Raw genomic sequence first — 26232 nt, 5'->3', positions numbered from 1 at the left:
TTTAAAAACTCCTACCATCACCAAGCAAATAATCACGACTAGTTATATAAGCTTATTCATGTATGAATTGTCCAGTTCATCTGACAGCATTTCTGAATCGCTGCTAATAGAAATGTCAGTACACATATAATGATGAAAGTCAAGTTTTCCCAATAAAACTTGAGTAACAGATCCATATTACAAATCTCCTTTCAAACTCACATGGCTTCATTTAAAGGTTGTGGTTGCTTTAAACTTAGCAACTTTCATACTGTTAACTTGCATGCATGCTAATCAAATGAACTTCGTGTAATGACACGATTTGACTCGCAAACCTACTATTTTGTTTATTTGGTGCAAATTATTACACTGTTTGATGTTTAATCAGCTATTAAATCACAGATATTTGCGCTTAACATGCTAATAAGCGGTTAGCAAGACAAGTTAATCAAAGTGCTTGAACGTGCACGAGCTAATAGTCATGTTACGAGTATTAAAGCAATGCCAGTGTTCACTCCTAGCTTGCCAAAGACTCTTAGGAGGTTTCTGGTGAGGCCAGAGGAGAGAGATCCTGGCTAAAATAGGAAGGCGACTGACACATGCTTGCTTTCTATTATTAACAATCCAGCGTTCGTGTTTGCAGTTGTTATTTCCCGCAACTTACCAATATTCTCTTAAAGAGCGCGTTCTCCTTCGGTGGCAGAGTTATCGAGGGCATGCTTCTGCTTCTTGAGGGTTGTTCACCGCGACTTTTGCTCTGTTCATGAATCGGAATCCTCGATCCTCCAACCGGATTGTCTGCTGTATCGTAAAAGCCCCCCGAACTTCGCTGTCTGGGGCTTCTCGCCTTCACGTGGTGACAGCAGGCCCCCCTTTCAGAACCAAAATGGCGACGCTGCTTCTCTCCGGGTCAAACGGTGAAATGCGCATGCGCTGAATGTGCTACATTTCCGAGGCGGGGGTGATACAGTGGAAATTAAATGAACTAAAATAAAAATGTTTTATTTTTAAGAATATAAACATAGCACAAAATAAAATAATAATGTTTTATTAAAGTAGAATTACCACAATATAAAAATTTAATAATTGTTCTCATATGACATGCATTGCAGGTAAAGATTGTAAAAAAAATTGCAGCCACTAGATGGTAATATTTACTTGATAATGTACTTTCGTGTTGGGTTGGGTGTAATTTTGTAGAGGACGAAACCTGCAAAAACAAACAAACAAACAAACAAATAAATAAGTAAATAAATAAATAAATAATTAATTAAAATTAATTATAAATAAATATGTAAATAAATAATTGATTAAATAAATGAACAAATAAATGCACAAATTCCTGCATAAATCAAACAATAAATGAATAAATACGCAAATATATAAATAAATTAATGAATACATTCACAAATTACTACATAAATCAAACAATAAATAACTAAATACACAAATAAATTATTAAATGAACAAATAAATAAGTACACAAAGTCCTGCATAAATGAAACAATAAATACACAAATAAATAAATAAATACTCAAATTCCTGCATAAAAACAATAAATAAATAAATACACAAATAAATGAATAAATAAATACACAAATTACTGCATAAATAAAACAAAAAGTAAATACGCAAATAAATAAATACACAAATTCCTGCATAAAGCAATAAATTAATAAATACACAAATAAATAAATAAATAAACACTCAAATTCCTGCATAAATATAACAATAAATAAATAAATAAATACACAAATAAATGAGCAAATAAAATCACAAATCACTGCATAAATAAATCAATGAATAGAAAATATTTTGGATCAATTATTTATTTGCGTAATTATTTTTTGTTCTATTTATGCAGGAATTTGTGGGTTTTTATATTTATTTATTTATTTGCATTTTATTTATTGTTTATGCAGACTGTTGATTAATTAATTAATATATTTATTTTCATATTTATTTATTGTTTTTGCAGGTTTCGTCCTCGATACTCCATAGTGATTTCGTTCAAGAGAAAAAAATCTATATACATTTAAAAATATATATTTATAAATACATTTTTATTATAAGTAACACAAACAATAACCATTTTAATTATATCATTATGTAACATTCATTCATTCATTTTCTTTTCAGCTTGATCCCTTTATTAATCAGGAGGGGTCGCCACAGCGGAATGAACCGCCAACCATATGTTTTACACAGCGTATGCCTTCCAGCTGCTAACCAGTACTGGAAAACACCCATACACACTCGTTCATATATTTTATATAGTTGTATTTGTGTTTTTGTTTTGGTTACGTACGTCCACTGTTCCATTTATATTTTCAATGTAAAAATATGACAATTACACACGTAATGAACAGTATAGATAACATTAATTTAACTAAAACACTAAATATTACGTCGGCTGAAAAAAAGTGAGTTTTCTCTGTTCCCCAGCTATCTTTCATTCGCGATCGATTACTCTGTGTGCCACTAGAACAGCCAGTCCTCCTATGGGCAGAAACGATAATCGAGCTAAGATAGAATTTTGTGTGAGAGAGAAACGCTGTCAAAATGCCTCTCGGTCGGTTGTTGTTGCGGACTTCTACTGTCAACAAAAGTGAGTACTTCAATGCAAAATATACCTGGTTTACGTTACATTCCGAGTACATTCTGCTAGGTAGATTTAGTTATTCGTCCGATCTTAGTCAGCAGTTCGGTATGGCCTGACCTTTCTTAGCTTAGCAAGACTAGCAGCAACACAGCAGCCAATCCATTAGCTTTGTACAAATAATGAATTATATGAAGTTAAACATACATTTGTAAAATACATTTAGCTCTTATATGTATATGAAAATGTATTTATCATTATCTTTATGACAATTTTCAGCGTTTTATTGTAAATGGCCAGCAAAGGACAAACGTTGTTTTGTATTAACGTTATTTGTCATTTTAACTGTTCCATATGAATGTATGTTTTCACAATGAAAATATGATAGTGTTATACACTATAACATTGCAAATATGTGGAAAATTGACATCACTATGTTATATTATAGAGCTGCTGAATAATTTATCAGGTCATGAGCTATCAAACAGCACCCAAACTGTACAGTAACAAAGACAAGGTGTTACATATTAATGATTTATCTTACAGTTGTTAGCAGAAATGCCTATAGAGCCACCAAACCTGATGTCTCCAAGCCGAACATGCTGAGAGTCGGACTGGCATTTGGAAGCACAGTTTTCCTATGGGCACTGGTAACTCATTTCAATCAGCTAACAAGCAGTGTTGGGGAAAGTTACTTTTGAGAGCAATACATTACAATATTGAGTTACTCTTGTGATAAGAATTAGTAACGTACCACATTAGTTGCCATAAAACGTAACTTAAGTAATGCAATTAGTTATTTTTTTATTGTAAATAATGTGTTAAGTTACTTTTGCATTAATATATCTTACCTGGCTGAGGCTTGCTCTTTTTCAGAACTTGCAGGGGTGGGGGTTTTTATGGAGGACGAAACCTGCAAAAGCAATAAATAAATGTGCAAATTAATAAATAAAATAAATAATAAATAAAACATAAATAAAACAATAAATATGCAAATTAATTAATTAATATATCCACAAATTCCTGCATAAATAAAACAATTAACAAATAAATACGCAAATAAATGTATATATAAATCTACAAACTCCTACATAAATAAAACAAATAAAAAATATGCAAATAAAAGAATAAATTATTACACAAATATCTGCATAAATAAAACAATCAATCAATAAATATGCAAATTAATTAATTAATCCACAAATTCCTGCATAAATAAATCAATAAACACATAAATAGGCAAATAAATAAATAAATCTATCTAAAAATCGACAAATTCCTGCATAAATAAATATATAAATAGTATGGGCAGATTTATAATTATATAAATTACACGGATGTTGGGAGAATAAGAAAATGCCTAACTGAAAGTAGATTCTTCGTCCTTTCACACCGCACTATTAATTATTTATATATTAATTTATTAATTAATTTTTAATTAATTTTTAATTAATTTTTAATAATTAATTAATTTTTTTGCACATTTATTTATTATTTTATTTATGCAGGAATTTGTACATTAATAATTTATTTGCATATTTATTTATTGTTTTATTTATGCAGGAAATTGTGTATTTATTAATTCATTTATTTATTTGCATATGTATTTATTTATTGTTTTATTTATGCAGGTATTTGTGTTTTTATTAATGAATTGATTTGTTTTCATATTTATTGATTTACTAATGCAGGAATTTGTGTATTTAATAATTTATTTATTTATTTTTGCATATTTATTTATTTGGTGTTTTGTTTATGCAGGAATTTGTGGATTTATTAATTTGTTTATTAATTAATTTGCATATTTATTCATTTATAATTTTATTTATGCAGAAATTTGTCTTTATTTATTCATTCATTTATTTATTGTTTTATTAATGCAGGAATTTGTGTATTTATTTATTTATTTATTCATTCATTTATTTATTCATTAATATGTTTATTTATTTGCATATTTATTTATTTATTTATTTATTGCTTTTGCAATTTTCATCCTCCATATAATCACACCCAACCCAGCATGAAAGTGCATTACCAAGTTAATATTACTATCTAGTGGCTACAATCTATTTAATTATTTATTTATTTATTTATTTATTGTTTAATTTATGCAGGGATTTGTAATTTATGTATGCATTTATTTATTTATTTATTTATTTATTTGAGTATTTATTAATTTGTTGTTTTATTCATGCTAGAATTTGTGTAATTATTTATTTGCGTATTTATTTATTTATTTATTTATTTATTGTTTTTGCAAGTTTCATCCTACCTAGGTTTCTTTTTCTTCTTCTTCTTCTTCTTTTTTTTTTAAATAGCTTGTGTTACTTGTAATGCCTTTTGTCAAATTTGTACAAACATATATTTTTTATTAAGCTTTCCAAACATACTGTCTGTTCCCCACCAGCTGTTCAAACAACACAGCAATGATGTGCAGGAGTACAAAAGAAGGAACGGGTTAGAGTAATTTATAAAGGCCAAGTAAGTAAAATCACCCATATACCATACACTTAAACCGCCTCGGAGATAAATCAGAAACATTGTTCAATATCATTATTTAAGTAGATTTTTAAAATTTTAAGTACATTTTAACTGTTCTGAATTTACATAAGATGCCTTTTTCTTTCGTTTTAGGCCACTGATTGCTCTGTGCTTTGTGGATCGTCTGATTTTCCTGCTTCTGTGTTTCTCTACTATTGAACAATGTACTATAATGTTTAATAAAGATGTGTATATATGACTTGCTTCACTTTCACTGACTCTTTTGAACATATCTACTTGAACTCTGTGAAGACCGGCATTACCACTTGTTTCTATGAGACTTATTGATTGTATAATGTCTCAATGCAAATGATGTGATCAAATTTGGCAAGTTGATAATTAGAGTAAGTCCCTTCCATCTTAGATCTGTTTCAGATCTTGTCTTGACAAGAGACCGTAATAAAAACGCTTTATTTTTATGATTTGTGTCTTTGTTTCAGATTGCATACCTAACATAGGCTACCTAATGGTAAATAAGATATATATATATATATATACAGGGCTCAACAATAAGGACTGCCCGATGGCCCGGGGCCAGCATGTGAGATGCTCGGGACAGTAGACAGGATCGTTACTGGCCCAATCGGCCCCTCCTGTGACAAAAACAGTCAGAATCGAGAAACAGTTTGTATTTTAAGCCTTTAAATGCTACCTTTTCGGTTCCTCTTATCTGATTGGATGTTGTGAGCACATTATTTTTTTCGTAACAACCAGTACAGCGAAGAGACAGCAACATGGAGGGTTGATCAAGTGATGATGCTAAAGGAAAACATTTGTTTCTAACGTCTTGGAAGCAGACATTTATGAGGGTACGCCACGACGTGATGTTTTGTACAGTTTGCCGTCAGTTTGGCATGTCAGCCATCTTTTGTTTTGCAATAAAATACCTGCACATTTTGCTACTTTTGTGTGCAAAACATTTTGAATATTGCTCATTACACATTTATTAACATTTTATAAATAATTAAATTCTAGATTTACGAACATTTTGACACATTTCTTTTCTAAATTTGTGGCTAAGGCATAACTATTAACTGTTTTTTGGTAGGGCCAGGGAAAATATTGGCAGGGCAAGTAAAAATTTGAACCACTGGTCCGATCGGGCCAGTAGAAAAAATCCTTAGCGTTGAACCCTGATATATATATGTATATACAGTTGAAGTCAGAATTATTAGCTCTCTGAATTATTAGGGCCCCCTGTTTATTTTTTTCCCCAATTTCTGTTTAACAGAGGGAAGATTGTTTCAGCTCATTTCTAAACATAATAGTTTAACATAAAACTCATCTATAATAATTAATTTATTTTATCTTTGCCATGATGACAGTAAATAATATTTGACTAGATATTTTTCAAGACACTTCTATACAGCTTAAAGTCACATTTAAAGGCTTAACTAGGTTAATTAGGTTAAATAGGGAGGTTAGGGTAATTAGGCAAGTTATTGTATAACGATGGTTTGTTCTGTAGATTATTGAAAAAAAATAGTTTAAAGGGGCTAATAATTTTGTCCCAAAAATGTTTTTTAAAAAATTAAAATATGCTTTTATTCTAGCCGAAATAAAACAAATAAGACTTTCTCCAGAAGAAAAAATATTATCAAACATTTTGTGAAAATATTTATAAATATATAAATAAATAAAATGTATATACATATAAAATTTATTTATACAAATAAAATCGTGAAAAACTAGGGGGTCTGCCTAATGTAATTATTACCTTCTAGTGACTCTCAGAGGTGTTACACGCCTACTATGAAAAATGCCATATGAAGGGAACACAATGTTTTTTTTTTTTTGCGAACACAATGTACACACATGTAAAACTGAAGTCTGGCGCTAGCCTAGGCAAGCAAGAATGAAGCCATCATGGAAATTGCAAATCTCCACTGATATTTATTTACACACATTTATTACTTAAAAAAGCAAAAGTTGTGAGAGTTGAACATTACTACATGTTCTATAAAAAAATCTGCTAAGCAATTCAAGCAGGAGCAGGCTTTACACGAGCGTTTGCCCCGCCCCCTCGTGTTCGCTCCTCCCACTTCTACAGTGTCCGCAGTCCTTCAGTCATTCATTGCGCCTCCACTCGACCAGCACGCCGCTTTTCCTCCCTGCCAGTTTGGACGATGTTTGCGTGCAGAGCAGCCTGGCAGAGGTGTGGGCCCCTGGCACGACAATCCCTGAGCCGGGCACCCCTCGGCAGAGATGGTGAGCACCGTAACGTTATTATCTGTCCCATAAACCTTCAGTTCCTCTTGTAAGTGCAATGCAAATGCGCTGTAAGCTTTCCGCGTCCTAATAATTGTTAATTTCACACATTTGGAGTTTTGTTTGTATCGAAAGCCGTGTATTATTATCATTATGAGTGTTTAATATGAGGTATAACTATTTAAGAAGATGCCATGTGGTTTAGGGTTGAGGGGACGTGAAGGTCAGTCACGACATCCGAGCGTTTTGGTGCTTAACATTACATTTTACAGGGTTTATGTGTAATTATGACCATTTAGCGACTGTCAGGGGTGTTAAACGCCTACTATATTAGCACATGCTAAGACTGTCATTTAAAGGGAACACTGTGTACACACACACACACACACATGTAAAACCACTGCAGCCTGGCACTAAGCAGGCAAGAATGAAGCCATCTTGGGCATCGCAAATCTCCACTGACACTCATTATACACACATTTATTACTAAAATAACAATGCTGACCATTCCTTTAGGTGTTCATCTTGTGAAAAGTTAGCAGTGGACTCTTGGACGTGATTTCGATTAATGTTTGTTTTGTCCTCTTCATTTTGTCGTCACTTAACGGATTATGAAACACGAACTTGCGTAATAGGGAACCGGCTGAAATCATGCCGAAAACTATTCATACTGGGCTTGATCTGTGACCTTCAGCGGTGCCATAGAATGTTTCTACGTACAGCTCACGTGGTTGTGTACGTGGTCGAGGTATAGGCTCGTGCACGCGGACATATGGAACTGTATGGCACGCCATTTTAACACCAACAATGTCATTCCAACAGTACACTTGTTTTAGCTAGTACTGGAAGTATTCATTCAATTGACATTTTATCATAAAAAGTACCATTCTAATAGGACACTTGTTTTAGCCTGTACTGGTATTAGTATCCATTCAATAAACATCATAAACCGTGTCTATTTTCATTCTACCAGTACATTTGTTTCACTATTATTGTCTGGTAGTATCCATTCAAGAGACATTTTATCATAAACCGTACAATTTTTGATTCTAACAGTACACTTGTTTTAGCTAGTACAGGTATTAGACACGGTTTATACTAAAATGTCTATTAAACGAATACTATTTTCATTCTAACAGTACACTTGTTTTCGCTAGTACTTACTAGTATCCATTCAATAGACATTTTAACATCAACAGTGTCAATTTTCATATGACCAGTACACCTGTTTTAGCTACTACTTAGTACCCCTTCAATAGACATTTTAACATGAACAGTATACATTTTCATTTGACCCAGTACACTTGTTTTAGCTACTACTGGTAGTATTTATTAAATATCCTGCTGAAAAAAACAGCTTAAACCAGCCTAAGCTAGTTGCCTGGTCTTAACTGGTCGACCAGCCTGGTTTTAGAGGAATTTTGGCCATTTCCAGGCTGGTTTCAACTATTTCCAGCCTGGTCTTAGCTAGATGACCCGCTAAAACCAGCTTGTCCAGCCTAGCCAGGCTGGGAGCCTAGCCAAAACCAGGCAGCTATGTCCAGCTTAAACCAGGCTGGACAAGCTGGTTTTAGCTGGTCATATTTTGGTATATTTTACTTTAGGCTTTTTTTTTTTTTTTTTTTTAGCAGGGTCGACATTTTATCATTAACAGTATCAATTTTCATTCTACTAGTACACTAGTTTTAGCTAGTACTGTCTAGTTGTATATATTTAATAGAGATTTTATTAACAGTATCAATTTTCATTTGACCAGTTGTTTTAGCTAGTACTGGTACTAGTATCCATACAATGGACATTTTAACATCAACAGTGTATGTTTTCGTTCTACCAGTACACCTGTTTTAGTTACTGTCTATCCATTCAATAGACATTTTGTCATTAACAGTGGCAATTTTCATTCTGCTAGTATATACTTGTGTTATAGCTAGAAGTATGGTTTCCATTTGGTTTAGATGGGCTACTAGTATGCTATTATAAAATACAGCAGCTTTAATTAATCATATACTAAAACTTGACCAAAATCATAATTAATTTTTGCCTTACTGTTTTGATATATAACATCTATGGGAATGTGTTGTTTACATATCAGCTGTTCTAGTTAAGACTATTCTTATTTCTTAGTTCGATACTAGTAGGTATTCATTTGTCTGAATTGCACATGAAAAAAATCTTGCTGCCTTAGTTTATTTCAATTGAGTAAAATTAACTTTTCTAGTCATCTCAACTTAATCAGATTGATTAGAAATATTAAGTTAAACTTTTTCTAAGTTAAAAAATGTAGTTGAAACCTTATTAACTTATTAAAATAGGTTAAAGCAGCGTAAAAATATTTGTTGTCTTGACTTTTTGTCATTACATGTTTTACATTGTCGTGCACTAGCTCTAGTATGCTATTCTGGATACAGCTAGTTTTGTTTGCTTGGAGCTGTCATTTCTATTTTAGAGTTGTTTTGTCTTTGTCTTTTGTCTGTTATTGCTATTGTTTCATACATTTATATTTGTTTTTATGATTTTATGCATAGCACAGGGATTTTTAATTTCACAACCCCACGCAGTTTCCTGACCTCAGGGAGCTTCATAGACCCCTGCTGGGAAACCCTGGATGCTTAAATAAACATGAAGACATTCTTAAAAGTGAGATTTGTCTGCTTTTGCTTACAAATGCATGCTAAAATCATCGTTACATTTTTATAAGAGTATTACAATAAAACATTTGAAATTAGCAAAGATATAGGAATGTCTGTCTAAAACAAAATTCTCCTCAAATAGGCATGAGAGGATGGAGAGTTGGCTTACACTTGATCAATTGCTTAAAACCTTTCATTTTAATTCTTTGCTTAACAACTCTAATATCAAGCTGTGAATAAATCTCCTTGCAAATAAATCTCAGGATCAGGGATTTAAGAAAAAAGATCATGGCTTTCAACTAGGCATGGGCCGGTGTAAGTTTCTGACAGAATGATAACCTTGGATAAAAATATCATGGTTTTACGATATCACGATATTGTGATTACTGCTCTTAAATAAGTTTTTTAAATGTCTAAGTAAAAACAACATTAAGCACAATATATTTCATTTTAGGAAACATTTATAATATTTTGGAGCAGTAAACGTGTCAGGCTAAATATTTAAAACAAAAATTGATTTCTGCTATCTTCATTAGTTTCAAAAACACAGATTTCTTTGCAATACATGAGAAAAAAAAAATACTTAAAAACCCCTTCACCTATGCCTTAGTAACAGTACAACATAATTTTTTTTGCGGGTTTAATACCTTGACTTTTCTAAACCGCTGTAAATCGGTTTATGTCCCATGCCTACTTTCAACATGCGGACAACGGTTTCTATGGTGAACTATCATAATATTTTAGCATACACTGAAAATATTTGATAATTAACAATTTCCTTATTGGCATTTACTGTTTATTAATGGTTGAGAATTGCATTTTGGGACCTTGATCTCTGCTCTTTTATTGTTGAAAATTTAATTCAACACTTTGGTGACTTTTATTGACATTTTAGTAGTTTGAAATTGTTTGTTTTTGCTATATTTGGCTTAAACGTTCTTTGGTGGCTCGCCAATGTGTTAAGATGACTCTAATACATACAATAAGTAAGTTCTTATTGGGAGAAGATTTTATTGAAGACAGTGAACAGTACAGTTCTTCAGCTTCGATGTTAACCTGTCAGTCTTTAAGTAACTTAACCCAAATTACTGTCTGTGAGACACCACTTTAAACAAAGGATATGACCCCCCAGAGATTTCCCAACTGGTTTGGTTGGGTCACAACTCTCGAGTTCCTGTAGGCCATTTAGTTCACACCTTTTCAGATGCAGAAACCTGTTTGCATATGAAGCAAGCCAAACAATCTCTCAAAATAAAATAATGTATCAGAAATAATATACAGAGATATACGTCTGTAAAAAAACGTTTAAAAAATATAGTATAATCCTCAGACAATATATTACTTTAAACCAGTGGTCACCAAACTTGTTCCTGGAGGGCCGGTGTCCTGCAGATTTTAGCTCCAACCCTAATCAAACACACCTGAACAAGCTAATCAAGGTCTTACTAGGTATACTTAAAACATCCAAGCAGGTGTGTTGAGGCAAGTTGGAGCTAAACCCTGCAGGGACACCGACCCTCCAGGACTGAGATTGGTGACCCCTGCTTTAAACTATTAAAAATATTAATAAAAGTCACTTTTTCAAACTTTAAGGTCAAACGTTGTTGGAAGGTAGATCAAGGTCCCATAATGCAATTTAAAACCATTAATGAATGGGGAAAATAAAGAAAATAAAAACATAAATCACAAAATATGGAACGCTGTAAATTCAGATATTTATTGTCAAAGTAAAGTAAAGTACAGAATTGACTTGAATGAAATAACCTGTAAGCCGAATCAGTATCTAAAAAACCATTTGTTTATTCACTGTATCAACACTGCTAGGTGTCGGTTATGACTGCCATATTGTGTGAAATATGATTAGTTAGCACTTATGAAGTTCTCTTGAAACATGATTAGCATCTGACATTGAAAAGTCGGGTTTTTCCTCAGTAGTACTTCTCACTTTTTGTTTCACCCTTTAGCTCTTGGGAAAGATTAACAGATTAGCTGGTATAAATAACACAGAGGTGTCTAGAACCAATTTACTCTGGCTGGGCACAAGTGACTGGATTAGCTTAATGAGAAGACGGTACTCCTGGAAAAAAAATCTCTCCTTTGTGTCAGAATGGTCTTTGTCCTCCAGGCCTGAATGCACCGCTAGTTTTCTAGATTTTTCTTTTTTTGAAGCAGTTAGGAGACAGTTTTAATAAGCGGAAATATGTGAGATTTGTGGAGTCACAGTAAAGTTTATCCATAATAAAGTGAAAGTTTATTATTTGCATGTCTTTTGAGTAATGTAAGCATTTTAAGAGAGTTAAAGCATTTATGAACAAAGGTGATGTTTATAATTTTAATAAAGATGAATTATTTATTCAATGAACACTATACAGTGTTATTTTACATTTGATTATACAATTTCTGCACCTGAATGCTCCCTCAAACAATAAAGCGCTGTTATTTGACTTTTCTCTTTGCTCTATTGTATTTATCTAAGCTTGTAATTTGTTTATTAAATTTGATGCATTGATCCAATCAATCTAATAAAAGAATTCTGCCTATTCAAGTCAACAAATTGTATTAATATTGCAATATATATCGCCGAAGAACAAAATATGATCATTTCTGATTTTCTTCAACATCATACAGCCAAAGTATGAAACTAAATATTGGATGATTATACAATTATCCATATAAGAAAACAGACAACATTATGATGCATAGGCATAAGTTTATAATTTCTAAATGTTTGTCGTGTAAATTGTATTTCAAGTCGATTTATTACATCACAACCATGTAAAAACTCAATATCTAATCTAGTGTAATTCTGAACCAGGATAATCCTAAAATGCCACACTGTTAACATAAATGACAAGGTATTCATTTGTAATATGAACTATATTTTTCTGTAAGACAGTTATGCAGTATTTTACTGTATTTTAAATGTGAAAATTACTGTATATTTTACAAATATACAATACTGTTAATACATGGAGCAAGATAATAGGTGCTGTTAATGTAAATACTGTATTTTTGCTGTAATTGATTTACAGTAATGTACTGCCGAACTGCTGACAGTAAGTTACTCTAGATTTTACAGGAAATTGTTAACTGTGCGTGTTCAAAATCTAGATGAATGCTGGCAGGCATATTTATAGGTAGCTAAAACCATTGCACAGAATCCAATCAGGCAGTGACCTACTGGGCAGAAAGCAGCTCACAACGTCGCTACGACTGACACATGGAGGATACTCTCTGTGCCAGGCCCTTTAACTAGGATAAGTTCTACTAGGCATGTCATGATATCTGTTTTTTGTTGTACGATATATTGCACCAAAATATATTGTGATAGATGATATTATTGTCATTTTTAAGGCCATATAATGCTAATTATATAACAGAATGACAATATAATATCATCACAATGCAAGTGCACTCTTCCAAAGAACAGATAATATTTTTTCTTAAGAATATTTCATTTATTTATAGTCATTTTAAAAATTTAATAATGAGGCATTGGAATCAGAATGCTGAAAATGCATATCCTAAATAAATAAGAATGAATGTTAACAAAAAAGTGCAAGGTTAAGAGTAACAGAGGCTGCGATATCTGCTACCAGATCTATGTTCAGCTGTCAGACACCCACATGAAAATATACTACAGTAATTTACAGTAAATACTGTAGTGTTTTTTTTTTTACCATACTGACCCTGACACCTCCAGTAGAGATGGAGATGTTGCACAATCAGCTAAAATGTTGCTAGAGTTGGTTTTTATGTATTGGTGATGTATATTGCATCACCAAAAATGATTGAGGTCATGTCCATGTGTTATGTGATAAGTCCATATATTGATTATTGTGACAGGCCCAAGCTCAACAAAGTAGGAACATTTTGTCATACATGCACCATAATGCCAATCCAAACCCTAAGAACCACCATAAGAGAGATTAATGTCCTTTCTTATTATTGGGTGTCTGTTTACCCAAAACTCTGACTCTTCAAAACATTAATACAGAGTTCAAATGGTCAAATTTAATCCATTTGACAGTATTATTTGTGTGTGTGGTTTAATCCAGTTCTTTCTAAAAATACCCGATTACTTTATATTAAAATGTTTATTTCAGACTTTATCCACATTATAAACATTGATCAGCAAACAAAAAGTTTAATTCAGAAAAAATAGCCTACTCGTTTTTGAAAAGGTTTCTTCTTTAATAATATGTGAGCCTGGACCTTAAAACCAGTCATAATGCTCAGCTCTTTAAAATATTTATACATTAAGTTTAGCTAAATAACTTTCCATTAAAGTATAGTTTGTTAGGACAATTTTTGGCTTTAATGCAACTTTTTTAAAATCTGGAATTGGAGGGTTAAAAAATCTCTATTGAGAAAATTTGCTTCAAAATTGTCAAAATTAAGTTTTTATCAACAAATTAATAAGCTTTGATATATATTTACTGTGGGAAATTTACGAAATGTCTTCAGGGAGCATGATCTTTACAAAATTGTCTGATGATTTTTGCCGTTAAAACAAGATTTTGACTCCTACAGTGTATTTCTGCCTATCACCAGTATACCCACTCACCGTAAGACTGGTTTCGGTTTTAATGTTAATCATAAATTAAAGCAGGGGTGTTCAAACTTGGTCTTGGAGGGCCGGTGCCCTGCTGAGGTTAGCTCCAACTTACTTCAACACGCCTGCCAGGAAGTTTCCTGTATATCTAAGAGCTTAACTAACTGGTTCAGGTGTGTTTGATTAGGGGTGGAGCTAAACTCTCCTGGAGCCCCCCTCAACTCCCCCCCCCAACCCCCCGAGCTGTCATTAACAAATCTGAAAGCTGTAACATTGTTTGATTATCAGTGTTTATATGTGAATAGAAGCCTGATGCCGCGGTCACACTCGAGTTTGAGCATGCGAAATTCTGTCGTGAGGCGCTGCAAAAAGGGGCGGGGTTAAACAAGATGGTTAAACATTTAAAAAAGCAAGCGATTGGTTCATTTCTTACATTTCTGTTCAGAGAGGTCATGTTTTGATCTTCGATTAGTCTTACACAGTCACATGATGCCATTTTGCAGGTCAGAGTTCACCAAGCTTGAACTTTACACCGCAGTGAACTGCGAAACTTGTTACACGAGCTTGCATTTCCGGTCTGACGCATTTGTGTGCGTATGAATAGAAGTCTATGAGGAGAAGAGTCCAGTGTGACAGCGACTTAAGATGAATATAATCCTATAAAGAATTATATCTTTTTTCATGTCAATATCTCTGACTATATCGCTCAAATGTTCTTAATTGTGATGGACCTAGTTTCAACTCAGAATCTGAAAACTCTTGTTTCTCTGTGCAGTCACTCCACGGAGGCTTATGTCATCGGTTCCCGGCGGCTCCGGTGAGAACATCGTCTATGTGGTCCTTTGCGGTGGAGCATTCGTTGGTGCTGTAACATATGTAAGTCTGGTTCACTTATAGTGTTTTGGGATAGTTCACCTCGAAACATTTTTTTTTTTTAAATGTCAGACCAAAATACAGGGAAAAATACAGACTCTGACACATTAAAATGTCAGCAATCAAACAAACCATAAAAAAAAGAGATTTAAAATAAAATAAATCTATGGGCAGCATGGTGGCTCAGTGATTGCACTGTCACCTCACAGCAAGTTCCTTGTATATCAAGGGTCACCACAGCGGAATGAACCGCCAACTTATCCAGCATATGTTTTATGCAGTGGATGCCCTTCCAGCTGCAACACAGTACTGGGAACCGATACACTCTCACATTCACACACATACACTAGGGCCAATTCAGTTCATCGAGTTTACTTATAGCGCATGTCTTTGGACTCTGGGGGAAACCGGAGCACCAGGAGGAAACCCACACCAACACGGGGAGAACATGCAAACTCTACACAGAAATGCCAACTAACCGAGCCGAGACTCGAACCAGCGACCTTCTTGCTGTGAGGTGACAGCGCTAATCACTGAGCCACCGTGTCGCCCCATTTTGGTGAACTGTCAGTTAAAAAAAAACCTATTAAATTAATTGGTCTTTTTTAATTCCCTTATAGGCATATAGGACAGTTACGGCAGACCAGCAACGTTACATTGACCGTGTTTCTGAAATTAGTGCTCGTCCCAGGTCTGAGTGGAAACCCAAACCATGGCCACCCAAGAGTAAGTGTTGTGGCATGTCAGTTCTGCTTTAGTAAATAAATACAAGATTTTGTTATAGTAGTATCCATAACTGTATTTCAAAACGTCAGTAATGTAGTCCATTATTATTGTGAAACAACAAAATTTTTAATATAATTGCAGAAACATTGTTTACTTTTGGTCTAGCTAAAAGTTGTCCCTCCTTTGTTTTATTTAACCAGGATGGAAAAATGCACAGAAAAACAAAGTACATAGAAAATAAATGAAACATTGTCTAGATTATAATAAAACTTATTAATATTTCATTGTTTTCCTCTTTTGTTTGATCAGCAGCCATTCTCATGCACATTCCTCAATAAGTGTGTTTCATTGCTTTTTACCTCGAGTCAAAATTGAAACAATGGAAACCCAGTACAAAATGTTCACTCTCAGAACACCATTACGCAACATGCTTATGAAATTGACATCAACATAATATTGCATAAATCAATTAGCTACAGAACTGAAGAGCTTCAAAAGTGCAAAATAAACACAATAATGACTAATAAAACTTTATAATAAGTATGGTTGCTGGCAACTGGTATGCACTGGACTGAAATAGCATGAATTTCGGTGCCACTGGTGCTGCGACAAGGACGTAAGAAGCATCAAGGGGTTCATCAAAGGAACACATATGTACACATTGTGTCACACCATCTCTAAACATTTGATTCTAAACAAATGTCTGTTCTAGTTCGCATGTTCTCACCACAAACAAACTGCTCCAGGGTTCGTTTGAAAGCGTACCAAGACCACCTCTTCAAGGAGGTCTTGGTACGCTTTTTGTGCACACTCGAGTGCGATTGCTACATTCACACCTGCTCAAATGAACCGCACCAAGAGGGAAAACAAACTCTAGTGCAATTCAACCGAACTAAGGCAGGTGAGAAAGCACTCTTAGAAAGAACCATGTTTTCTGTTCAGGATAAAACTGACAGGTTTTATGACTCTTTGGTATACTTTTACACAGTATTTTGAAAGTGACAAGATTCAGGATGTTTTCACACCTGCCTTATTTAGTTCGGTTGAATCGCACTGCAGTTCGTTTTCCCTCTTGGTGCTGTTCATTTGTGCAAGTGTAAATGTAGCAATCGTACTTAAGTGTGCACCAAAAGCAGACCAAAAAAGCGTACTGAGACCTCCTTGAAGAGGTGGTCTCGGTACGCTTTAAAAGCTAACCCTGGATCGGTTCAATTGTGATGAGAATATAAATAAAATAAATAAAAAAAATAAATTTGTTGATAGCGCTTTACCAACAGAGAGAGAGAGAGGGAAAACATTACCTGATGGATCAGTGGTAATATTTCTGGAAGATGACCATGTTGCAGTTTGGCTAAATTAATTCACTCGTCCTGAAATGACTTGCGATGCACCATCGCCGTTTGCGAAGCATTAAAACATTATTTTCCAGCCGCAGCTGCGCTTCATTCTCGAAATGTTTAGTTTGTCTAAAGTGATGTATACTAACTATATAATATACCCCCCCACCCCCCGCATTATAAATGTAATTTCATGAAAACATATCTTTCCTGTCAAATTCTGTGACTATAACGCACAACAACAATTCTTAATTATGATGGGCCTAGACTCAACTCAGAATCTGCACACCCAAAAAAATATTTAATTATTTGTCAAAAATGTATAATGTATTAATTTAGAATTTTTTTTTTTTATTCATTTTTTTTGTATATTCAATGGGTAAATCTTATGTCAATAATTACATACAGTATTGTAATGCATACAATACTTAGAATTTATGACTTTATATTTTCAGAAACAACAAAGACTTTTTCAAAATGTTGCAGTAAAGGTAGTAAAGGTCAATCCTAAATAAAGTGAGTTTCTGTGCAGATGTCATTTGATAATTTAGTGTAGCTCTTCCCATTAGAATTAGATTTGCAACCCATAACAAAGTCAAAAGTTATGTTGAGGATGTTTGGCACTGTCTGAAATGTATCTTCTGGTCATTACAGTAATGTCAGACAGCTGATGATTGTTTACTATCACTGTCCTGCCAAATCCCTTTCCACAGCAATAAATAATTGCATCATATCCAAACATCTTTAACACTCCTGCATCTGAGCCAGAGCACTATTAAACAGTCTTATCTGAGTGACACCGCGGTAAACGCACTCTTATTCAAGCAATATTAATAATTCAAGTAATATTAAAAGTAGTGTTGTGTGGTTTGATCTGAGTGACAGCTGATTGTGTAATGTAGTATCATTTAATGTTTTTTTTTTTTTTTGTGCTTTTTTAGGTGAAGGGAACGGCGATGGTGAGTTAATATGATTTTGATTATGATACATCTTAATGTACCTTAATAAATAACATCACATTGATATTAAAATTGCATTTGTATCACTTAAATGATAATATAACAAGCATTTGTCTTAAAAACAAATGCATACATTAAGTGAGTTTTGCTAACTAATGAATGCTGAATGCTAACAAGTGTGTTTGAGTTATTTGTGTAATCTGGAAGTTTATGATGTCATTGGTTTCTCAAGGTGAAATAAATGAAAGTGACATCTCCCATTCAGTCGATCCTGATATTTATTACCCAACATCTTTAATAAACCCTTTACAAATTTTAGGTAAACTTAGTTTATTATGAGCTCTTCTGATTAATAGATGCTCAATGCCAAGTAGGATCGACTATTACAGATAGAGTTTTACAAATGATGCTGTAAACTCTATGTGGATATAAAACAGCTGGGGCCAGATTTACTGACAGTTTGTTCCCATGTAAACACTTTATTATAAAAATAAAAAGTCAGCACTTTCTAAAAATGCACAATGACAGTTGTGTGTATTAAACTGAATACATATGCACTTGTTGGGAGTTTTCTTTCCGGTGAAAATTTTGTGGGAGTAGAGTTTCATGCAATGTGATTTACCAAGGTTTGTGTCATTTGGCAATACCCAATGAAAGCCAAAAATGGTTTGAGAAATCTATTACACAGTGATTCTACAATTTCCAAAATGCTTCAGGTGGTACTCACTGCAGAGCCACTTGGTCAGAGCTGAGCTCCAGGTGTACGCAATAAAACACCTTATAGGAGGAGGAGTTGGAGCTCAAGCTCCCCCTCACTGGAGCCCAAGTGGCTCTGCAGTGAGTAGTGTCTCAAATGCTTCGCTATTTTCTCTTTAACTGATTCTGAGCTTAGTTTTTAACAGCAGATAGCGCACTAGGCTATTTTTTAATAGCAGATGATGATCTAGGCTGGTTTGTAACAGATGGGGCTCTAGGTTAGCTTTAACAACACATTGCGCTCTAGACTAGTTTTTAACAGCAGATGATGACGTTTTAGACTAGTTTTTAACAGTAGATGGCCCTCTAGGTTAATTTTTAACAGCAGATGGTGCTCTATGCTAGTTTTAACAGCAAATGATGGTGCTCTAGGCTAGTTTTAACAGCACATTGCGCTCCAGACTAGTTTTTAAAAGTAGATGATGGCGCTCTAGACTATTTTTTAACAGCAGATGGCGCTCTAGGCTAATGTAACAGTAGATGATAATGCTCTAGGCTAGTTGTCAACATCAGATGATGGTGCTCTAGGCTAGTTTTTGACAGCACATGGTGCTCTAGGGTCGTTTTTAACAGCAAATAGTGCTTTAGACAGGTTTTTGACAGTAAATAATGGTGCTCTAGGCTAGACTTCCACTTTTATGGTAGTGTAAACAGCTCACTATGAAGACTCTTGTAATTTGCCTAAGGGGGGTTGCACACCAGAAGGCCGCTCGGCGACGCACCACGTCGCACCATGCATTTAAGAATTCTAAACACAGGTTTCTATCAGGGTACACACACTGGCGCTTTAAGTCTGCGGTTGTCCACGGTGCCCAGCCACAATTCATGATACTGTTCATATTTCTGCTGCGCCAGAGCGCCATCTGAATAGTTTCATTTAAAATGCGAATGTTTGTCTATGGTGTGCCATTCTTTCAACTGTCATGTGTGCGCCGTGTTGCGTCACAGAGTGCTGCATCTAGTGTGCGACCCGCTTTACCCTTTCCTAACTTTATTAATGATTATTTTAGGTTCATGTGGGATTTGTATGGAATTGGATAGAAGTAGACTACACTGTTTGTGACTCATACAGCACCATCTGCTGCTAAAAACGCAGCTCAGAATCAATTCAAGAGAGAATATTGATGCATTTTCTCAATGCAGAATAGAATGCAAGTCTCAATGCAGAATAGAATTTCTGAAACTATTTTTTGCTAAAGCTCTATCAGTTGTTGTAGACTGAAGAACACCGACAGCAGAATGCACATTTTTAGAAAATGCTCATGTTCATTTATTTTAAGTGCAAGAAGATGATGTTACTCCAACATGTCGATTACCATTTGTGTTGGACATATATGTTGTTGTTTTTCAGATCTTATAAGATTGCACTCTTACTAATTTGCCCTGTTTAGTAAATCTGGCCCTTAAAGGGATAGCTCACCCAATAATTTCTTCATTTACTCGCCCTCAAGTGGTTCTAAATAATAATGAATTTCTCTTCTGTTGAACACAAAACAAAATATTCTGAAGAATAATGGAAACCAGCAGCCATTGACATCCTTAGTCAAAACGAAAAATACTATAGTAGTTAATGGATGCTGCTTTCCATCATTCCTCAAAATTCAGAAGAAATAAACAACTCAGTTTTGTGATGGGTAAATGATGACAGGACTTGTATTTTTGTGTGAACTATCCCTTTAATGGATTATCTGGAGTGCTGCAGGTTTTAAAATATCCAGTCACTGAATGTTAAAACCCTAAAGGTCAGCTATCAAAAAGCCTCGTTTATTGATATTTTCTTTCCTTGGTGTTGTTGGATTGAGATTGGGTTGAGTAGTTGTCCTCCTGTCCTGCCCTTCTTACCCTCCTGATCCCCTGATCCTATTTGCCAGAAAGCCTGTTAATCAGAACCGGCTGTCCCTCTCTGACACTGTCACTTTCCTCCTGAATAAACTGTGTATATGATCTGTCTGCACTTCATTCTCTCACAACCCTCTTTCTCCAGAGTGTATTTACACGGCATCAGTGTACTGCTAATAATAGAGTTCACCTTTGTTTAAGCATCATACAAGTATAATATTCTTTGGTTAAAGGAGGCCTTTTATGCAAAACACACTATTATAGGGGGTTTAAACAGTTGTGTGGCAACAGTGTGTGACTATAATCAGCTTTTAATGGTAAACATGTATTCATTTTATTTTTTTATTATCACACTTGATAAAAACAGTTCGCAGAAACACTTTGATTGACATTCTCCCTATGTACGTGTCATCAGAGGGGAAAAGCCCCGCCCATTAGTGACCATCTCACCCTCATTAGCATATGTTAATCTGGTTTTGAATCTGCTTCTATGCTGACACACAGGCATTTGTAACTCCACCCACTTTTAAAAAGAGCACACTCTTATTTGAATTTAAAGCGACAGTCACCAAAATGCCTCAATTTAGATCAAAGCCTGTTTCAAAGAGTTATAAAAGATTATTTGCATGGTATTATGAGCTGAAATCACTCTAAGGACATCAGAGAATTATTTTACATTTCATAAAAAGGGGCGTAATGGGTCCACTTTAAGAAATACACAAATGCACTTTATTGGAATTGTACTATACACCTAGACATCACCTTTTGGAAAGGACACTATATATTGTATAACTGCAGGTTAAATATTTTTACATGTTATGTAATAACTTGCACCTTTTGTAAAGCTGCTTTGCAATAGTAAACTTGAATTTGCATAGATCCACGTAAATCTACTGAGTTCCATAGTATTTTTTTATTTCCTACTATGGAAGTCAATGGGTGCCATCAACTAGCATTTTCCAAAATATCTGCTTTTGTGTTTAGCAGAAGAAAGAAACCTCATAAAGGTTTAAATCCACATAAGGGACAATTATCCGTGAGGCAATTTTCATTTTTGCATGTGTGAACTGCCCCTTAAAGCCCTGAATTGAATCCAACAATCCACATCAAAATACCTTTTCTTACCTGAGATGCACTTAAACCAGATTTATTTTACTTCAATACATATTTAAGGTACTTTAAATTACCATATGAACTGTTGTTTTTGAAGCATAACATTTAAAACTCTATTCAAGACCCCCAAAACATTATCAAAACCTATCAAAACCTATCAATCAAAGACCAATGTGAATGAAAAGATTAATACATTTTTGTAGAAAATGGTGTCGTGTAAATGCCTCTGATATCACTGTATTCCAGTTTCAGACAGCCAATATAATTATTAACACGAAGCACAGTTTATACTAAGGTCTTTCATATGTCATAATATCCCAGCAGGCATTTTTTATGTTAATAAAACACTAGATGTACTAAGGCCTTATTTACACTGCCAGTTAAATTTAACCCAATTCCATTTTTTTTTCTCGTGTGCATGCGTGCCTGTGCGCATGATGCATATCGGATCTGTTCTATGATCGTGTAAACACACAAAAACGCATGCATTCGGATATTTAGATATCGGTTTTAGGCCTCCTTCATATGTGCAAATTAATCAGATATAGATCGGATATGCGACAATGGGACTATCATGTAAACTAGATTTATTGAGGCGTTTCGTTTTCTATGTTATTAAACTTGCGACATTGTAGTACTTCTTCGTGGTTTAATGATGTAGAAGGAAGAGAGTGTGTGGAGATGCCGACGCGGTAAACAACAACAACAACAACAGAGAAAACATGAAGAAGGAAAGTGGTCAGGGTCCCACCAGACCTAAGATCTCTCTCGTACCCACAAATTCCTCTAAATGGTGGAGGACACCATTTATAAACTATAGTCTCAAGCTATGATGATGGCACTTTCCCTTTCTCCTCCTTCACCTCAAAATTATTTTAAAGTTGGGCGAACTTCACATATTTCGCAGAGCTAAAAGCAAGACAATTTCTTCCATTGTGTCTAGTGTGGCGCAGATGCTGGAACCCGCAGTTACGCATACGCAACATCGTAAATTGTATGGCAAGTGTAAACCAGGGGTCACCAACCCTGTTCCTGGAGAGCGACCTTCCTGCTCATTTCAGTTGCAACCTTGACCAAACACACCTGTTTGTAATTATCAAGTGCTGCTTTAGGTACTATTAATTGGTTCAGGTGTGTTTGATGAGGGTTGGGACTGAATTCTGCAGGAAGGTAGCTCTCCAGGAACAGGGTTGGTGACTCCTGGTGTAAGCGCATGAATGGGATATGGGTCACGATTTAAAGAACGTGTAAACGCACAGGCAAAAAAAATCAGATGCAGGCAACAAATTGGAATTGGGCATCAAGACCTGACAGTGTAAACGCAGCCTAATAGATGTCTAGACTAAAACAAGGCTAATTTTAAACAAGACGTTTAGGCTAAATTTGGGCTGTCAGTGGACAGATCTGCAGGCTGTGTGTGTTCTAACGCCCCATTATAGTGAAAGGGACTCTATACTGCTCGATCAACGCTGTCTTTCGGATGAGATGTTAAACCGAGGTCCTGACTCTCTTTGGTCATTAAAAATCCCAGGATGTCCTTCTATAAAGAGTCAGGGTTTAACCCTGACATCCTTTCCAAATTTGCTCACTGGCCCTTGTCCAACATGGCCTCCTAACCATCCCCATATGACAGTTGGCTTCTTCACTCTGTCTCCTTTCCACCAATCAACTGGTGTGTGGTGTGCAGTCTAGCGTATTATGGCCCCCTGATTAGGAGATTCCCTCAATGTGTAAAGCGCTTTGAGTGTCCAGAAAAGCGCTGTATAAATGTAATGAATTATTATTATTATTATTATTATTATTACTTCTAATAGATGTCTAACAATATCCCAAAAATAGACTAGTCATCAAATAGACAGGAATGAATGACTGCACATGTAAAGCTGGTCTGTTTGATGACTAGTCTGTTTTTGGACGTCTGTTAGATGTCCACTGGCAGCCCAAATTCAGTCTAGTTTTAGCAAAGACGTCTTATGTGTAGATGGTTATTAGACATCTTTTCAACACAAAAGTGCTTGGTGGGATTAAACCACCAACTCAGAACTTGAACTAATCCTTTTCCTAACTTTTCCTAACCATCTCTTTGTTCTGACCTTTTTCCAGAGTAAACTAATTGGGACATTCGCGGCTGAACACCTTTAGTCTTCAGTCAGGACTTTTTTTGGATGATTCTCTCCTGAGCTCATGCCATTATGAGTCCTGCTTTTGCCACTGAACTGATATCTCTTTTATTTTAAAGTTAGTTTCCCCCCATTCTCTTCTCAAGCAAGCACGGCACTAGCAATGCCAAGATTAAGAGTTTGATCCCCACAGAAAGCAAAGAACTGATTAGATGTGTCCCATGAATGCAATGTAAACGCATAAATGTAATGTAGATTGGTGGAAGATGTAAAAGAAAACCTCACCTCTTTGAGTTCACTTAATAAACACGCACAACGAAGCTGCTCTGGTTGTTATTGTGTGTCGCTGGAGTTCAGAGTTGCTGCTAAGTTTAAGCGGATGGTAAGGCTCAGATATCTTTGTATTCCCTCTTTTCACCGGCTCCTTTTTTCTCCTGTTGTTTCTTTTTCACCTCCCTCCTCATTCGTGAGTTCTGCATGCTGCCTGCTCTGAATGACTGCGTTGTGAGTGATTTTGAGTTGTTTTTTTAACCTGTTTGATGGAAGCTTTCCTGGAGGTTTGGTAAGTTGGGTGCTGTGCGAGTGAGAGGCTTTAAACGGCATGGTGGAAATGTTAATGTTTTATATGATGTTTGAATCCAGTTATTTAGTTAGCTATAATGATATTCCATCGTGAATACAATGCAATTCATTTAAATTATAAATTAAAGTCCTGAAATAAACTTAAAAATGTAATTATTGAAGTATTAAATTAATAATATATATATTTTAAATAATTGTTTTCTCATTTAAATTTACATAGAAAATACATTCTCCCACTTCACTCAGAAAGGTAATACATTAGTTAATTATATTAGTTAATTTGAACTATTTTTTGTTAATTAGGTAATTTATTTATTATTATTATTATTTGTTATTATAATTTATTTATTTATTTTTTAATAATTGTTGAATATTATTTTACTTGATTCTCATCTGAGTATATTAATTTAAGTACATTAACAAACTTATTAAGCAACAATTAATGTACAGGTAGCATTTTATCTCTAGTTGTATCTCGATAAGTTAGAATTTGCAATATCTATGATGGCGCTTTTTTGCATTTAATAATGTAAATTCTGTGGTAAAAGAAATGCCTTAGTTGTTGCTCTACCTAAGAACGTTGACAGATTTTCATAAAAATGGTAATAATTGAGAAATAATGTAATGTACAAATTTTTAAAATTAAATTTACTAATTAAATTATTGTTATTTATATAATAAAAACTATCTATCTATTTAGATATTTTTTCTTCAGTTAAATTACATTAATAAATACATCCTGACTCTTTACTCACAAAAGTAACACATTAGTTAATTATATTAGTTAAGTTGTACTAACTAACTAAGTACACTGTAAAAACTGCAGGGTCCCACATAATTCCTTCATGTTGTCCCAAAACAATGATCGATTGAATAAGTTGCCTTAAATAATTTTACAAATTTAAGTAGATTAAACATAAAAAAATTAAGTTGTCCCAAAATTATCTCAAGAATTATGTTGAATATATATATATATATATATATATATAGTTGAAGGCAGAATTATTATATTTCTGTTTAACAGAGAGAAGATTTTTTTCGGCACATTTCTAAACATAATAGTTTTAATAACTCATCTCTAATAACTGATTTATTTTATCTTTGCCATGATGATGGTAAATAATATTTTACTAAATATTTTCAGGACACTTCTATACAGCTTAAAGTGACATTTAAAGGCTTAACTAGGTTATTTAGGCAGGTTAGGGTAATTATGCAAGTTATTGTATAACGGTTTGTTCTGTAGACTATCGAAATAATATATAGCTTAAAGGGGCTAATAATTTTGACCTTAAAATGGTGTTTAAAAAGTTGCTTTTAAAAAAATGCTTTTATTCTGGCCAAAATAAAGCAAATAAGACTTTCTCCAGAAGTAAAACTATTATCAGACATACTGTGAAAATTTCCTTTCACTG

General features: G+C 34.2%; 3 protein-coding genes across 12 annotated transcripts in view; 2 read left to right on the top strand and 1 right to left on the bottom strand.

The window, feature by feature from the left end:
- Positions 1-898, bottom strand: part of naa15a (N-alpha-acetyltransferase 15, NatA auxiliary subunit a) — a 35319-nt gene extending 34421 nt beyond the window's left edge. For 4 of the 5 annotated variants that reach the window (XR_015506627.1, NM_200646.2, XM_087280170.1 and 1 more), the window contains 1 exon segment: positions 644-898. Coding sequence is in view for 2 of the 5 variants with exons in the window: in NM_200646.2 (NP_956940.2) it covers positions 644-697 (54 nt within the window). In the remaining 3 variants the exon portion in view is untranslated. 5 annotated transcript variants of the gene reach the window in all.
- Positions 899-2443: 1545 nt separating this feature from the next.
- On the top strand, positions 2444-5538 carry ndufc1 (NADH:ubiquinone oxidoreductase subunit C1). The gene is given in 4 exon segments (NM_001282048.1): positions 2444-2587; positions 3125-3228; positions 4986-5059; positions 5213-5538. Coding segments are annotated over 3 exon segments (210 nt in total). The 5' UTR covers positions 2444-2541; the 3' UTR covers positions 5046-5059; positions 5213-5538.
- A 1644-nt stretch (positions 5539-7182) lies between these two features.
- mgarpa (mitochondria localized glutamic acid rich protein a) overlaps positions 7183-26232 on the top strand; it is a 39280-nt gene continuing 20230 nt past the window's right edge. For 4 of the 6 annotated variants that reach the window (XM_087279944.1, XM_087279943.1, XM_087279942.1 and 1 more), the window contains exons 1-4: positions 7185-7327; positions 15288-15388; positions 16006-16111; positions 18390-18407. In XM_087279944.1, the coding sequence (XP_087136070.1) occupies positions 7246-7327; positions 15288-15388; positions 16006-16111; positions 18390-18407 (307 nt within the window). In that variant the 5' untranslated portion in view covers positions 7185-7245. 6 annotated transcript variants of the gene reach the window in all.

The sequence above is a fragment of the Danio rerio genome, chromosome 14 (assembly GCF_052040795.2).
Source record: "Danio rerio strain M-AB ecotype USA chromosome 14, GRCz13ab, whole genome shotgun sequence".
Taxonomy (NCBI): Eukaryota; Metazoa; Chordata; class Actinopteri; order Cypriniformes; family Danionidae; genus Danio; species Danio rerio.
Note: the sequence above shows the minus strand (reverse complement) of the source record. Positions and strands in the feature narration are given on the sequence as shown.